The sequence below is a fragment of the Canis lupus genome, chromosome 23 (assembly GCF_003254725.2).
Source record: "Canis lupus dingo isolate Sandy chromosome 23, ASM325472v2, whole genome shotgun sequence".
NCBI classification, from domain to species: Eukaryota; Metazoa; Chordata; class Mammalia; order Carnivora; family Canidae; genus Canis; species Canis lupus.
The window spans coordinates 27,970,039-27,987,464 of NC_064265.1; the positions used below are offsets into that span (position 1 = coordinate 27,970,039).

General features: G+C 38.6%; 1 protein-coding gene across 3 annotated transcripts in view; it reads right to left on the bottom strand.

Moving 5' to 3' along the window:
* The window catches only part of PIK3R4 (phosphoinositide-3-kinase regulatory subunit 4), a 71,206-nt gene extending 54,177 nt beyond the window's left edge, over nt 1-17,029 (bottom strand). Inside the window, exons 1-4 of one of the 3 annotated variants that reach the window (XM_025449032.3) lie at nt 16,496-17,027; nt 14,535-15,311; nt 5,942-6,075; nt 3,468-4,050 (exon numbers count right to left, since the gene is read on the bottom strand). In XM_025449032.3, the coding sequence (XP_025304817.1) occupies nt 3,468-4,050; nt 5,942-6,075; nt 14,535-15,267 (1,450 nt within the window). In that variant the 5' untranslated portion in view covers nt 15,268-15,311; nt 16,496-17,027. Of the gene's footprint in view, nt 1-3,467; nt 4,051-5,941; nt 6,076-14,534; nt 15,315-16,495 lie in introns of all 3 variants that reach the window. The other 2 variants (XM_025449031.3, XM_049099566.1) reach the window with 2 other exon arrangements.
* Nucleotides 17,030-17,426: the final 397 nt, after the last annotated feature.

Consider the following 17,426-nt stretch of genomic DNA (forward strand, 5'->3'; position numbering starts at 1 on the left):
ATCTTCAATCCTTGTAATGTTTATAACCTTTCATTCCTCTTTATACATATAAATAATAATCATAAAACTACAGAGGAAAAGTAGGACTTTTCAATTTAGCACTAAACCTAATCTTCAGTAATTTCTGGTAACTAATCTCATAATCTATGACTAACAGTTTCAATAATGAAACATAAACTTCTTTTAAAAATAAAGTGTACACCATAAACACTATAGTTCCTCTGCTGTATGATATATATAAAAGAGATTAAAATTCTAAGAGTTCTCATCACAAAGAAAATAATCTTTTTTTCTGTTTTTGCTTTTTATTGTACCTATATGAGAGGATGGAAGCCAACTAAACTTACCATAGTAATCATTTCAGAGTATGTGTAAGTCACATCATTACACTTTATACCTTAAACTTACACAGTGATATATGTCAATTATATCTCAATAAAATTATATCTCAGTAAAACTGGAAAAAATACAAAAATAGCCCAAAATACAGCATTCAAATCTACTGAGGGAAAAGCTTAATCCTTCTACAGAGACCTATAGTTTCTTAACAGATGAGAGATATTCATTAAACAGAGAAACATTCACGTTAAAATAACAGGACAAGCTGGGCTTCAGAATCACAGACCCCAGCTCAAATCTTGACCCCTGACACTTAGTAGCTGTCTGCTTAACATATGAGTATGTTTCTTCACACACACGAGTCACATCTACCTCAAAAAGCTATTACCAAAGTGAATCAACTATTATTAGACTGCTTTCCTTGTGATACTCTGAAGTTCTTAATGAACCAAAGTGTGAGACTGTTCGCCAACTTTCTGCAGTTGTATTTTCTCCTTTCTCTCTCTATATTCTAAGACTGCCTGATATTCCTTACCACTGCAGAAATACCTACTTCTAATTTCTGTTGTCACATTTGCTATCAGATTTGCTTACACTTTCTTCTCCCTTACTTTTATTTATGTCTGTGCCTCTTTCCTTCTTTCCATCCCATTTCTGTGCTTAACATAAGACTATAATGCCAAAGACTGCACTCTTTTCCTTAGCAGTAAATAGTACTGAACACAAAACTTAACTCCCTTATTTTATCAATTCTAAGACTCACTTTTTCCTTAATTTTGAATACCACTACAACTGAGGTACATCTCCTAAGAGCTAAGATTGTTGAGTCTATCAAGTGCAATGATTACCTTCATCTCAGAGTCCAACCCCTCACCCGCCAACAGGTTCAACACTGTTCTGAAGAACAAAAATTTACCTCTAAGGTACCCAAGAGAATACCCTGTAATGCCTGCTCACCCTCAAGATGGGAGAATTTGGGGCATCCTCTGATAAGAATTCAAAATTCTGGGGGATCCCTGCGTGGCTCAGCAGTTTAGCGCCTGCCTTTGGCCCAGGGCATGGTTCTGGAGTCCTGGGATCGAGTCCCACATCAGGCTCCCTACATGGAGACTGCTTCTCCCTCTGCCTGTGTCTCTGCCTCTCTCTCTCTCTGTCTCTCATGAAAAAATAAATAAAATCTTTAAAAAAAAAAAAGTCAAAATTCAGGTGAACGTCCCCACTTTAATGGATATATCTTTATTAGGAAAAACCTTCTTTCCTGGGCACCTTTAAAATCTGAGTAGATCTTTGCCTATTTCCCCATTTAAGTTAATAAACCACAACATACTTGAATGTTTATAAAAGATACAAATCTATATCACTTAAAAGAATGCCATAACAGACATTTAAAAAATGATTTTAAACTTTCATAATTACTGACACATATGGTTTAGTTATACTTAACCATATAAGTTCAAATGGACTTCTGGATCTACTGGGGGAAAAAAGCAGCTTTATCAGGCACTAAGCCATGATGAAAGGACACTGCAAGGTACCATCACTGACCCTGGGTTACTATGGACTCTCACCACAAGGACCCAGAAGACCAAAGGAAAGCAGAGTTGCTTCAGAATCAAGGTACAGACCAGCAGCTCTGAGAACTGAGAAAAGAATGAGACCAGATACATTTAGATCATATTGTTTAGCCTTTCCCATTCCCAATTTCCTCACTTGTAACTGAAAGTAATATAACATCTATTGCTCAAGGCAGTTGCAAGAGTTAGAATGGATTTTAGAATCTTAGAATCCATATATCTTAAAATCTGGAATCTATCTTAAAATTTATATGTCTCTTGCAACTAATCCTTGCAACCTTGAGCAGCAGATGCTGACACACAGGTTATTCAATAAATAGTAGCTATTATTTTTAGACTATCACTATTAGTAGTTGCCTGTCACTATGTTAATATAGCAGCTACACATCAGAACCTTACCCATTTAACACAACTGAGAACAAACTAAGATCAAAAAGTCACAAAACTCTAAAGATACAGCTTGTTTTTAAACCTATAAACTTTAATTTTATCTGATTTAATTATTTCTGTGTGCAAGTGAATTATAAATTACCTTGTTACAAATTATAAACTCAAATGTATGTGTCTTAATGAACTCCTGAAATTTCTAGGCCTGACATTTATACCTATACAGTTATGGAAACCAGAAACCATAAATAATAGACAACGGATAAATACAAATGGAAATATGAGTTTAGGAAAAAAACTTACAACCACCACCACTTTGTGGATGTACCCAGAGATAAGGCCAGAGTCCAATGACCATTTTTTATATGTTCCATTAAAATAATGACAGGCAAATAGTAAAATTAATGAACCTAGCAAGTACCTTTCCAAATAGTGATAATATCATCACTATACGTTATGTACTATTTACAAAGACCAAAACAGAATCTCTGATTTCCAGCAGATTATATTAGAAATAAATTATGAATTATCTTAATGTTTCAGTGACATTTTCCATGCAACAAAAGAGTATACAGAATTAATTTGGGGAGCTAAAAACATGAATCTGTCTCACTTAATTTTACAAGTGAGAATTACAAGTAAAACAGGTGGATGTGTTATAACCTCATCACAAAGAAACCACACACCTTAACATGACAGTAACTAAAAGGATCTTAAAATTTGGTAATAGGCTAGGTTCTTTGAATACCAAATTATCCAGCAAAATCCATCTTTTTGAATAGCAACAGACTTGTATCCTAAAGCTAACATCTCTGTTCTAAGCTAGCATCTCTGTTCAAAGAAACTTTATAAAGACCTAAAGACACTAAATCAGAATATACTTGTAAACATGAGTCTCACTCCAAATTAAATGTAGTATAACCAGTAAAATTACAGGCTTCTCTATTAAATGCTTTCCACTTGGTAATTCTAATCGCTTCAAAATGAGTACAACCAAAAGCTGAGTCCCAGGCACAGATTAGCTACAAAATTTATTAAGATGTACCCAAAAAAGTTCAAGGACCACAATTCACTCTTGAATTCCCAAAGAAATCAGAGAAACAAGAGGTTTTATAGCCACTAACTTCAAAACTCTGAGTGACTATGACTTGGACAATAAGCTCTTACCAGCATAGGCTAGTCTAACAATAGTAGCATCATCTTGGGCTAAGTGGGCTATGCCTGGAAGAATATATTCCGGGTATATATTGACATCATTGCGAGGAACCTCTTTGACAAGAGCAAGAACTTTGGTCAACGTCCTTAAGGCTTCAGCCCTCACTCTAGGAACAGAGTCATTGCTGAAATGCAAAAGATATGGAGTAATACGATCCAAAAGAATTTCTACACTTAATCTTGGGGCCAAATGGAGAATAAGTTCCAAAGCAGCAAGTTTGGAATCACAGTATTTAAGGGTCTGCAGACAGGACGTTATAACAGACACCAAGATAACCAGCCCATTTTCCTTAGGCTCTCCTTCTGCTTTTTCTGGCAGATCATGTCCACAGAGATTGTGAATAATGTTGCCCAAATCCTTCCGTATAACCAGAATGCGCTCATCTGCAGAAAGAAAGGTTTCCTTGGCAAACTGGGCCATGTAGGGCTGAAGGAATGTGTAAAATATTTCAGGAAAGGCATTGCCACGCTGCTGCTTTAGGTAATCTTCTGCCCCTAAACGTTTATCTGGCTCACGGTGAATCATCTGAGTTACCTACACCAAGGGGAGAAAAGGAGCAAAAAATAGATTTGAGAACAGCAGATTAAATCAGATGAAAGCTACAAGGGCAACTTACACATGACATAAAGGATTTTGCGGTAACTGTGACTCTCCTCAATCTTCACCTTTCAAAATACTTTCAGAACTTGACCACAATATGTGACTCTACTACTGTCCTACAAAGCAACAGGAAATTATGCAGTAATGTATTACAGATGGCCCAAGCACATCAACAGGAGATATACCATGATGTTCAGCAGTCCCCATTTAAGACAGGGGAGTAATACATCACTGCCCACAACTCACGGATTCTTAAACATTTTTGAGCAGGTAATACTGCTGATAATCTGAGGAAAACCAGGGGATATTCTCCAGAAAAAAACTGTGTGCATAAAATTTTTACATATAAAATTACACACAATTCTGAAGAGAATCCAGAACCACTAAAATCTATTTATATATCAGTTGTGATTTAGAGCCTTAATACCACAAATCCAAGGGAATACATGGTTTAAGCATAGTTCTAGGATCTAGTCAAAAAGGGAATTAGTGGTCTAAACTTTTAAAGTACTATAAGAGATGTTAAATCCTACAAACCCTAAAAATGATACACTTAATTTGAATTTATCATATGTTTTCTGGTATCTTAGGGAAGTAATTTTCTTTCAACAGAGCATAGTTTAATTTTTCTTAGATCCTCAGAGTGAATCATTATTTAAATACTTAAAATATCATAAAAATATATGATTTTTTTAGCTTTTTGAGCTTTCTGTTTACATTGAACTTGCAGGGAATCAAATACACTATAGCTTTGAACTTGCAGGGAATCAAATGCACTATAAATATCAAGAAAAGTGATTTAAGTATAATTCCTTTTACATTCAGATTAAGCCTTAAAGATTTGTGAAATTCACTCCTTTCAGAGTTAAGAAAACACAGGCCCAAGTTCATGAAGTCACTTAGCCAATGTAACATGACAAATGAGTGCCATACCCAATGAGAGAACAGCCAGGTATACCAACTCTTAATCCAGGCACTGTTCATTGAAAATGAGCTAACTTGGCTTCCTCTAAAACATCCTATTTTTTAATACTTGCCATTTGTAAGAGAAATTAAAATGTATTCTGTATTTCCTTACTTTGCTACAGAGTATTTTAATATACTATACTTTTCCATGACTGGGCCTCATCATCATTACAAGTCATCGGTTACTGTATTGGTGGACTTAATAAAGATCCCCTCAAACACAAAGGTGGATATATATGGCTTATAATGACCTCCCACAGGATTCCTCATATCTCTTCTGCTATACTAATTAGTGATTCTATAGCCTTCCCTTCCAGAACAGCCTTAAGAGAGACATACCAGGCAAGGTGTTTCTATATGAAATGGCCCTATACTAATGCATTACATTCACACTGATGTTTCCCAGCTTTCATTTTATATATATGTCTTCTTCATATCTTACTAGCAAGCTCTATCGGACAACATCTCTAAACCTCCGGCACCTTCTTACTTCCTTCCAAATCTATCCAAAGCAGAGCTGAAGATGTGTGTGTGTGTGTGTGTGTGTGTGTGTGTGTGTGACTGTGAGTATAAAATTGTGTTTTATATACATACAAAGCTTAGTCAAATGAGCTCTGCCTGAAAAGACGGAAAATACTGTACATTTCTCCCTAACAAAGTAAATTAAAGTAAATAAAAATAAGCTGTTCATAATAGTCTATGGAGCTTTATTGCTCTGCTACATTGCTCTCTTTGGCAGCACATATACTAAAATTTATTGCTTTGTTCCAAGTTCATAAAATTCCAGAGAGCTGTCTAATGCAAAAGTCAGAACATAATTCTATTAAAACCAAATGGAGAATACTTGTAGCATAGTTACCAATTCTCTGATACTGCGATCTTCAATTTTATTTAGCACTTGTTCCGGGAAAAACTGTCCATTTCTATAAGCGAGAAGTTGAGAGAGATCAAACAGTGGTACACCTTCTGTAAAAAGTTCAGCTATAACACAACCTAGAAAATAAAAGATATAATTCCATTAAACATGCAAAATATCTTTAATACAGTACAAGAATTCAGAGAATTCACAAAACTCAAAATGAAAAACCCAAAGTAAACTGAATTAAAAATATTTGGGATCCCTGGGTGGCGCAGCGGTTTGGCGCCTGCCTTTGGCCCAGGGCGCGATCCTGGAGATCCGGGATCGAATCCCACGTCGGGCTCTCGGTGCATGGAGCCTGCTTCTCCCTCTGCCTGTGTCTCTGCCTCTCTCTCTCTCCTCTCTGTGTATTCTCATGAATAAATAAATAAATAAATCTTAAAAAAAAAAAAAAACAAAAAAACAAAAAAAAAAACTTTAAAAAAAAAAAAAATATTAATGCAACATACAACTACAATCAAGCAAGACGGGGAAAATATCTACTGCCCTGTCATCAGTTTCTGAAAGTGTAAAGTCAAAAGAAGCTCACTGAATTTTTCTCCATCTTAAAAAAAATCAAAAAAAATTACTTCCTGGTTGTCTAATTTAAAATGAATATGTTTGTATATATGGCAGCCCAGGTGGCTCAGCGGTTTAGTGCCGCCTTCAGCCCAGGGCGTGATCCTGGAGACCCGGGATCAAGTCCCACGTTTGGGCTCCCTGCATGGAGCTTGCTTGCTTCTCCCTCTGCTTGTGTCTCTGCCCCTCTCTCTCTCTTTCTCTCCCTGTGTCTCTGCCTCTCTCTTTCTCTGTCTCTCGTGAATAAATAAATACAATTTAAGAAAAAAAGAATATGTTTGTATATAATATATACATACTGGGATCCCTGTGTGGCGCAGCGGTTTAGCGCCTGCCTTTGGCCCAGGGTGCGATCCTGGAGACCCAGGATCAAATCCCACATCAGGCTCCCGGTGCATGGAGCCTGCTTCTCCCTCTGCCTGTGTCTCTGCCTCTCTCTCTCTCACTGTGTGCCTATCATAAATAAATAAAAAAAAAAAAAATTTAAAAAAAAATAATATATACATACATATATTTAGAGATAAATAGATTACAAGCCATAAGAAATATAATACTTTTTTAAAGTATGGCCTTATTTTAGACTTTAAGTTCATAAGGAACTGAGAAGTCATATCTGACAACTCATTTACTGATCATCAAAGTTATTAGGTATCTACCATATATATACTAGACACTAGCAGCACACAGAATAGATAAAACCCTTGCCCTCATGAAGCTTTCATTCTAGGTAGACATAAAATAAGCCAGTGAACAAACATGTGAGGAGTGCTACAAAGTACAGGTGTAAGACTAGAGAGGGAAGGAAAAATAACCCAATCATTTTGCACTTACATAATCTTCAAACAAGGAATGGAAAAAAATCTACCTACATTCCCAAAAGGACAAAGCAGTTTCACTGAATCATTATATGACTTGCATTTCACAAGTTTTTTGTTTTGTTTTGTTTTTAAAGAGACTGCACATGCATACAGGGAAGGAGATGGCAGAGAGAGTGAAATAATCTTAAGCAGGCTCCACACTCAGTGTTTAGCCCCATGTAGGGCTCGATCTCATAACTCTGAGATCATGACCTGGGCTGAAATTGAGAGTTACTCAACCAACTGAGCCACCCAAGCACCCTTGCATTTCATTTCACAAGTCTCAAAGAGATCCTTAAATAACCTTAGCGCACAGCCTCTCCATTTCCTGGTCCCTCTACCTAGACTGCTACTCCTCCAAATATTCACCTTATACCTCCACCTCCTTCAGATCTTTCATCAAATGTCATTTAGAATATTAGGAATAAGAAAACTATGCAGTTTAAAATTGCAAGACACACCACAACTACCCCTTACTTACCTGGCATGTCCCTTTTTCCTTTCCCTTCTCCCACAGCACCAACAGCCAAATTAAATATATTATGTATTTATTTTATTGTCTTGTATACCCACTAGAATGCAAAATCCATGAGGAAGGATTTTCTGCTCCTTCACTCATTAAAAAACTTCCAGGAACTAAAAAAGTTCCTGACACATAATAAACACTCAATAAATTTCTTAAATTAATTTCTACCTATATAGTGTCAAGTTTCAGAATAAGAGACTTAAAAGAGCTACTAAAAACACCATACCCAAGAAGAAAAATAGAATATCAGACAAACACTACAAACCAACCAGATCTAATACAGACATCAAAAGAACACTCCGGGATCCCTGGGTGGCGCAGCGGTTTGGCTCCTGCCTTTGGCCCAGGGCGCGATCCTGGAGACCCGGGATCGAATCCCACGTCGGGCTCTCGGTGCATGGAGCCTGCTTCTCCCTCTGCCTATGTCTCTGCCTCTCTCTCTCTGTGACTATCATAAATAAATAAAAATTAAAAAAAAAAAAAAAAAGACCACTCCACCCAAAATCAGCAGCAGAATACAAATTCTTCTCAGGTACACTGAACACTCTTCAGGTTAGACCATATGCTAGGCCATAAGACAAGCCTCAGTAAGTTTAAAATGACTGAAATCATACAAATCGTGTTCTTCAAACTTCAATGGAATGAAATAAGAAATAATAGAAAACAGCTTGAAAAATTCACAAATATGTAGAAACAACACACTCCTAAATAACCAATTGATCAAAGGGAAATTAGAAACATACTTCATGATGAATAAAAATTAAAACACAACATAAAAAACACATAGTACGCAACTAAGACAGCGTTTAGAGGAAATGTGTACCTATAAACACCTATATCATAAAAGAGTGCAGAACAACCTAACCTTAACCTTAAGAAACAAGAAAAGTAAACTAAAACCAAAGCAAACAGAAGAAAAGGAATAATTAAGACTGGCATGGAAATTTGTGAAGTAGAGAATAAAACACAATAGAGAACACTGACAAAATCTAAGGTTGGTGCTTTGAAAAGCTCAAAAAATTGACAGACTCCTACTAAGAAGATAGATGTCTCAAACTACTAAAATCAGTTATGAAAAGGGGACATACTACCAACCTTACAGAAATGAAAAAGCACTATATTTTAAACAATTGTATGTCAACAAATTAGATAACCTAAATGAAATGGACAGATTCCTGGAAAGATACAGACTACCAAAGCAGACTTAAAAGAAACAGAAAATCTGAACAGACCTTAAAAGTAAAGAAATTGGATTAGTAATAAACATTCCACAAAAGAAAAGCCTAAGACAAGATGTCTTAACATGTCTTTTAAATGTTAAAATACTTACCCATCTTTCACAAATTGTCCCGAAGAAAAAGAGGGAACACTTCCCATCCTTCACAAATTGTCCCAAAGAAACAGAAGAGGGAACACTTCCCAACTCATTCAGACAAAAACATCACAAGAAAACTACAGACCGATGTTCCTGATGAATATAGACACAAAAATCCTCCAAAAAATACTAGCAAACTGGGTGTAGGAATTAAGAAGTCTGTATCAAGGGCAGCCCGGGTAGCTCAGCAGTTTATTAGCACTGTCTTGAGCCCAGGGCCTGATCCTGGAGACCAGGATAAAGTCCCACGTCGGGCTCCCCGAATGGAGCCTGCTTCTCCCTGTGCCTGTGTCTCTGCCTCTCTCTCTCTCTCATGAGTAAATAAAGAATTTAAAAAAAAAAAAAAAGTCTGTATCAATAATTTAAAAAAAGAGAGAGAGGAAAGAGAGGACACTGAGTATGCCAGAATGCTGAGGGTCTACTGGTAAATGTGATATAGGTAAATGTGGAGAAAGTGCTAGAAATGGAAAATCATTTGCAACCATCAAAGTAAAGACGGGTCAGGCAAGAATCATCAATGGATGTCAAATCAAGAAGGAAGTTGTGAGGACTAGCAGTGCATTTGCATGGTCTCAAAAGTTTCTTCCCACAGGCAAGGGATTAAAAAAACAAAAGGTAACTAACTACAGAGGGGAGAATCAGGCAAGACCTTAATCAAAATTAACATCACCAACAAACACCATTTGTCTCTAAATGTGATACTGTGAAGATGCATTTTCATATATACAGTACACTGAGAATGAATAACCTGAATCTAATCAAAAGGAAAAACCAAACCCCAAAAGGTGTACATTCTATAAAAAACAAAAGGGTGGAGTGAGCTGCGTGAGCACATTCGTGTGTGCGTGTCCATACACACACAATGCAGGTAAAAGCCAGTGAAAACTGAGTAAGTTCTATATCTAGTTAAGAGTAATGCTACAATGTCAATTCCTGATTTTGACGTGGTACTGGTCATATATCACTAGTGCGGAAGCTGAGAAGTATTCTTCATTATTTTTGCAACTTCTATCGTTTAAAATAAGAAGTATAAAAACAATTTTTTAAAGGATTTTATCTGAGAGAGAGAGTGAGCATGAACAGGAGGAGAGGCAGAGGGAGAGAAAAAGAGAAGGAAGAATCTCCACTGAGTAGGGAGCCCCAATGCAGGGCTCAATACCTGGCCCCTGGGATCATGACCTCAGCTGAAGGCAGGCACTTAACCGACTGAGCCACCCAGGCACCCCATAAAAATAATTTTTAAAAATTTAAAAGAAGAGGTATTCCTAAAAAAAAAAAATCAACATCATGGTGACCAAAAAAAAAAAAAAAAAGCTGTAAAGATGTTTCACATCAAAGGAGGCTAAAGAGACATGACAACTAAATGCAATATCAAACCCTAGACTAGCTTCTGTCTTGGAGCAGTTAAAATGCAAAAAGGGGACATTATTTGGTCAAAAACAAAATCAGGATTAAAATTATAAATTATTTTATCCATGTTAAATTTGCTGCAGTTGATAACTGCAACAATACAATTATGCAAGTGTTATGTAAGAGACTAGGCAGGATCTTATGAAATACATACAGAAGTATTTAGAGGTGAAGGGCCATGATATATGTAACTTATTCAGGAAAAAATCATGGGGGGTAGGGCAGTGTGCAAAAAATGTACAAGTGATAAAGCAAGTAGAGCAAAATGTTAACAAGTGAATCCGGGGATTCTCTTCTACAAGTTTTTACAGTTTATAAGTGTGAAATAATTTCCAAGTAAAAAGTCAGATAGAAACATAGCTACATTTGACTATTTACAAGTAAATGGGGGTTGTTATGGATTGAATTGTATCTCTACCTCCCCACAATTCATATGTTTAAGTCTTACCACCCAGTTCCTGTAACCTAAAATACAGGTAATAGGGCCTTTAAAAAGTTAAAATTAAATGAGGTCCTAAGTCCATTATGACTAGTGTCCATAGAAGGGGCACCAAGGAAGAGGCCAAGTACATAGCGAGAAAGTGGCCATCTGCAACCCAAAGAGGCTTAAGAAGAAATCAATACTGCTGGCACCTTAATCTTGGACTTCCAGCCTCTAGAACAGAGGAAAAATAAATTTTTGTTTAAGCTGCCAAGTCTGGGACACTGTGTCATGGCAGCCCTAGCAAACTAATACAGAGGTGAATACGGGACTTTTTCTTGTGACTTTTAGAATGTTGTTGTGAAAAAGGTGTTATTACATGGTATCTCCCTATGGAACAAATTTTTCAAGGTCTCTTCATCAATACTAAGTCCTTATAACTCAGATATCAGCTCAAATGTTACATTCTCAGAGGTCTTCTCTGATCATTTTACCTAGAGTTGTCTCCTACCAACCTTTGCCATAACATGTAAAAGCCATAACTCTTTGTCACAGCAGTTAACACTGAAGAAAATTAACTTCTTTACTTATTCTTTTTCTACTCTACTAGAATATAAGCTCCTTAAGGGCAAAAACTGTCAGTCTTGTTCAGAGCTGTACTCCCAACACGTATAGAGCAGTGTCTCATATATATCGGACAGATAAAATTCAAATATTTGTCAAGTAATGAATGAAAGATCTCCAGGAAAAAGGCTGTGCACACTTACATGACCAGAAAGAGAATATATACACGTCTCCAAAACCAGCAGCCAGGAATCATGGATATGCATCAAGATGGAGAAAAGTAACATTTAAAACCCAAAGAGCCTACATCAAATCTTAGGAGCAGTGTGACAGGGACAGATCCCACCCACCTCTTGAAAGAAAGAAGAAAGAAAAGAAAGAAAAGAAAGAAAAGAAAGAAAAGAAAGAAAGAAAGAAAGAGCCTATCTTCACCCAAAACAGTGTAGGACTCTAGTATGGAAATAATAAATGCTGAGTAAGAAGTTTATGGAACTATAACGTACACAGAAAAGATAAATATATACTTTTCGTTGACTCTTGAAATTTTAAAACTCTAACAAACTTCCAGTTATAAATAAGTCACAAGGATTTAATAAATTATATGCCAGTGATACCCCAAGTATTTACTTGGCAATTTTCTTCTTAAAAGAAAAAGCCTAAAATCATCTTGAGGTTAAAAAGTGATCATGTTTCTAAGCTAAGGGAATCCTATTGACAAAATAGTAATTTTAAAAGTAAAAATGGTTTGCCAAAAATTTAGATACATTCACTGATCAAAAAAGTTGGGACTCTGATGGATTGATTACATTTCTAGTCTTGTTATACTCACAGCCTGGAGGCTAACCCTAGCTTATCAAAAACAACCCTCAGTATTATCTTGGGACACACATTAGTGAGCTGAATGGGCCAGAAGAGGTTATGAACCTGTGTAACAATGCTTGTTGATTCCAATGAAATACACTTCTTCATTAATTATTTTTCTTAAATAATCTAAAATATAGCTGCTCAGTTTATGTTTTCTTTGCAGCAAACCTACAGATGGTAAAACCTTTGTGAAATTTATGAAAAATGGCACTGATGCAGAGTTCACAAGGTATTCCTCCAGATACTATTTTCAGCCCATTTCTTTTCCCAAAATTTCATAGACAATCTAGAATCCGTGGCCTGGCTTCAAGTGGTATGTGTATATGAAATAATGTATATTAATGCATGACACTTTTCTTCTAGAGAAGGTGGCTACTGATCTCATCAAAGTCTTTAAGGGGATCTCAAAAAAGCTTAAGAATGACTTCTTTACAAACTCTCCTGGGTTACAAACCCATTCCCTTGGCTACAATTACTACTTATTTCCTGGTAACTACCAAATCTCCACCTCTGTCCTAAATCTCTATGCACCAAACCTTTATTACCAACTGCCTGTTGCACATCTTCCCCTGGATATCCCCCAGACGCCTTCAATTCAACATATCTAATGAAGACTTCATCTTCCCACCTCTTACCCATTCGTCCTCCTATTTCTCCTATGTCAGTGACCATCATTGCCAATCCACCCCGTTTCCCAAGTCAGGGTGAAAGAAGTGCTCTTGACGTTACTACCAATCAATTCTACCTATTAATTATCTCTGAAGTGTTCTTTCTTCCACTCCCTCTCCAATTCTGTCACAACTTTCAGTCAGTCAGGGTCACATCTTATCTGGATGGTAACAGTTTACTCCTAGCTGGTTTTCCCGCCTCCAAGGTAGCTCCCTGCAATCCACTGTCCATGCTACAGCATTTACTTAAAATAATACCTGATGCTGTCCCCATAGGCTAGCATGGGCATGCCAGCCCATGAGCTGAGGCTTGCTAACCTCACACTCTACACTCCATGCGCCAGATATAGTAAACTACTTAAAGTAGCCTAATAAATCAGTGCCTCATGATCTGGTCTTCATGTCTTTGTATAAGGAATACCCTCCGCTTGAAACAAGCTATCCTTGCCATAGCTAGCTCCCAATTATCTTTCAGGTCTGTTTAAAAATCATCCTTCCAGGGGCACCTGGGTGGCTGAGTCAGTTAAGTATCTAACAACGGGTTTCAGTTCAAGTCATGATCTCATGGGTCGTGAGACTGTGCTCCATGTCAGGCTCCCGGCCCAGCTGGGAGTCTGCTTAAAGATCCTGGCCCTCTGCCCCTTTCCCCCACTCACGCACATACAAGGACACTCTCTCTCTCTGAAATAAATCAATCTTTTAAAAAAAATCATCCTTCCAACAAAGAGGCCTTTCCTGATATTGCCTCTCTACCCATCAAACCACGGAGACAAATTTAAATATTTGTACATTCCAATAACAACACCCAATGCTTATCACCACCACAGCAAATCACACTGCACTGAAATTGCTTTTTCAATATCATATCTATCTCCCCATTAAACATAAACATCTTGAAAAGAGAAACGTAAGTGTCCATTTGTCTCCAGTGTTAAGACAGTGCCTTGGGGTGCCTGGCTGGCTCAGTGGGTAGAGCATGCAACTCTTGATCATGAGTCCTGAGTTTGAGCACCACATTGGCGGTAGAGTTTACGTTAAGGAAAAAAAAAAGTGCCTGATACGTACAGAAGAATTCAAATATTTCTTAAATATCTGAACAAATGAACCACTCTGTACTTCCTCAGCATGTAAACATATCCAATAAAAGACTGCTATATCTATCCGAATAGTGTGTGAGGTGTCAAGAAAATAACTTTTCAACATATGGGATTTTCTAAAAACTACATTTCAACGTTCCAGAGTTAAAATATATGCATATTTCCCCTTAGCAAACTTGATCAACTTGAATACCTGCTGAAAAGATATCCATTGCGCGCTTCAACTCTCCTCTTGTTCTCTGATTACTATTTAAGTCTACAAGTGGAGTTGAAGGATCCCTCATATATTCTAACTCAGTAGCAAACAATCCACCATCAACAAAACGTTCAGGAGCAATATAGCAAGTTCTCCTACGTGAAGTGTCAAAGAAATAGTTGAAATCTGCTGGGTTGTCCTCCGGAAGGTAAGTGGGCTTAAAACTTGCAAAATCAGTTAGGAGGACCCAATTCCAACTGGTGACCATAACGTTCTCAGTCTTGATGTCCCCATGACGGACTCCAGATTTGTGTGCTTGGTCCACAGCTGTCAGGATCTGGAAAGCAATCCAACGCTTCTCAATGTTATTTAAGAAGGGACGGGTACTGATGCGATCGTAGAGGTTGTCTCGCACATACTGCCTAAAGAGCATGGCTGCTTTCTCAGATGCTTTTTCCACTGCTTTCTGAAAAGGCAGACAGTTCTGTGCAGAATGAAGCCTGATTTTCAGTTCCTCCAGCTCTTGTTTATAGCTGGTTAAAGGCAATGTGGGATCCTGAATTGCAAAGACCTTCACAACCACCAGGCCTTCTCGGTGCTTCGCTCGAGCAACTTTAAAAAACCGAGTGCTTCCCAGGCTCTTATCATATTCAAAGTCATGGATGTCTGAGAAATAACTCTCCACAGAAAGGATCTGGGAAGGAGCAATGCCAGCAAGCTGATTTCCCATAATGGCAGCAAGTACCTCTGTGTCAGTAAGTCAGGACAGAACACCTACTTTAAAAAAAAAAGAAGAAGAAGAAAAAGAAAAGATACAAGCAACGAAACGTCATTATTTACATGCTCTCTTCCTAAAAGATAGATGTACCCTATTTCTCTTCCACGGCAAGCACCGTATCTAGTCTTCCAGGTAGCCTCTAAATTTTAGACACATTTATCTAAAAAGATCGTGCTATTTTATGTTGTCCTTTCCGGGAGCTGAACCATATTTAAATAGATCCCCCCTTCAATATTAAATTGGAAATGTTAGAATGTGTATTTTCTGCCGTTTAAATTTAAAAATTAGGGATCCCTGGGTGGCTCAGCGGTTTGGCGCCTGCCTTTGGCCCAGGGCGTGATCCTGGAGTCCCGGGATGGAGTCCCACATCAGGCTCCCTGCATGGAGCCTGCTTCTCCCTCTGCCTGTGTCTCTGCCTCTGTGTGTGTGTGTCTCTATGAATAAATAAGTAAAATCTTTAAAAAAATAAAAATAAAAAATAAAAATTAGGGATCCCTGGGTGGCTCAGCGGTTTGGCGCCTGCCTTCGGCCCAGGGTGTTATCCTAGAGTCCCGGGATGGAGTCCCACATCAGGCTCCCTGCATGGAGCCTGCTTCTCCGTCCGCCTGTGTCTCTGCTTCTCTCTCTGTCTCTCATGAATCAATAAATAAAATCTTTAAAAAATAATAAAGTAAGTTTAAAAATTAACGAGCCTTTACTGTGTGTTCAGCACTGTGCTTGGGGTTACGAGGATCCAAACAGTACTATATGACACAGTCTGTCCAAGAAGAACCCGTGGTCTGGGTGTGAGACACCAACACATTAAAAACTTAAAACGATTAAATAAATAAATAAATACTAATAATTTAAAAATAAAAACTTAAAACTGACTAAAAATCGCCTGAATCGAATAGGTCACAACTCCTCAAAGATCAAGCTAAGACCCCCCAAAAAATCAGTCACTCCTGGACCCTCCCAACCTAATTCCAGTGTGCTGGAATTCCAGGGTGCTAATTCTCACCAATTAACACGCGGCATCGTGCAAAACAGGGACGAACCCCTAGTGGAGAGGTTAAAGAAAAGTAAGTAAACCAAAATACCCACTGGCCAAACACAGCCCCGGGTTCTCCTGGCTCCTACCTTGCAGGAAATCTAAGACACACACACGCGCGCGCGACCATGCGCACATAGAAACATTTACCCCAGGACTCTGCAAAGTGTCACAAGTCGCTCCGTCGCTCACACTGAGGTCGGGACGGATCACTTCATGGTCCGGGCGGGGGAGTCAGCAGCCGGATGAGTCTCGGGCGAGACTTCCGCACGAGGGGTCTTCCTTCAAACGCGGGAGGTGGGACGCTGGGGGAGGGACGCCGAGAAGTCCCAGTTTCCAGAAACCAAGGTGGTCCGCAAGAGAGAAGTGGGAAAGTCCTCGGTGCCGCAGCAGACGACCGAAGCCGAGCGGAGGGGATTCCACCGACACCCGCAGTTGCCCCCGCCAGTCCCCTCCTCTGCCCCGGGAGCCAGGCGCTCCCAGGCCTCGCCTCCGTGCCGCGCGGATCTCTGGACCCTCCAAGGCCCCCAGACTTCTCGAGAGCCTCACCACCAGGCGCGGAGGCGGGGCGCGGGACGGAGCCGGAGGCGGCCAGCGCCAGGAAAACCACTTCTTCGGCTGATGCAGACACCGAGAACGCCGAACTCCCGGGAAAGCTGCCGGCTCTGACCTCACTTCCTGTTGCGGAGCGGAAGTGACGACGGGGCGAGGCTTACAGGAAGAGAACGGGCGGCCAGGGAGTGGGTTGCTAGGAGACGAAGAAAAGGCGTGGCCTCACGCTGAGAACCTGGAGGAAGGAAATCAAACGTTCTGTCAAGTGTTCCCCACCGTGGTCTTCATTCTATCGTTGCCTAAACGCTGAGGCTTCTGACATCGCCAGGACAAAGTTAAGAATTCACAGGTTTAAAAATTAAAAATAAAATAAATAATTAAAAATTAAAAATAAAATAAATAATTAAATAATTAAATAAATACAAAAGAATTCACAGGTTTATTTAAGAAAGCTAATATATCCCAGTTGAATTTTTTAAGAGCGTTATTGGGATATAATTTACATACTATATACTACACATGTTTAAAA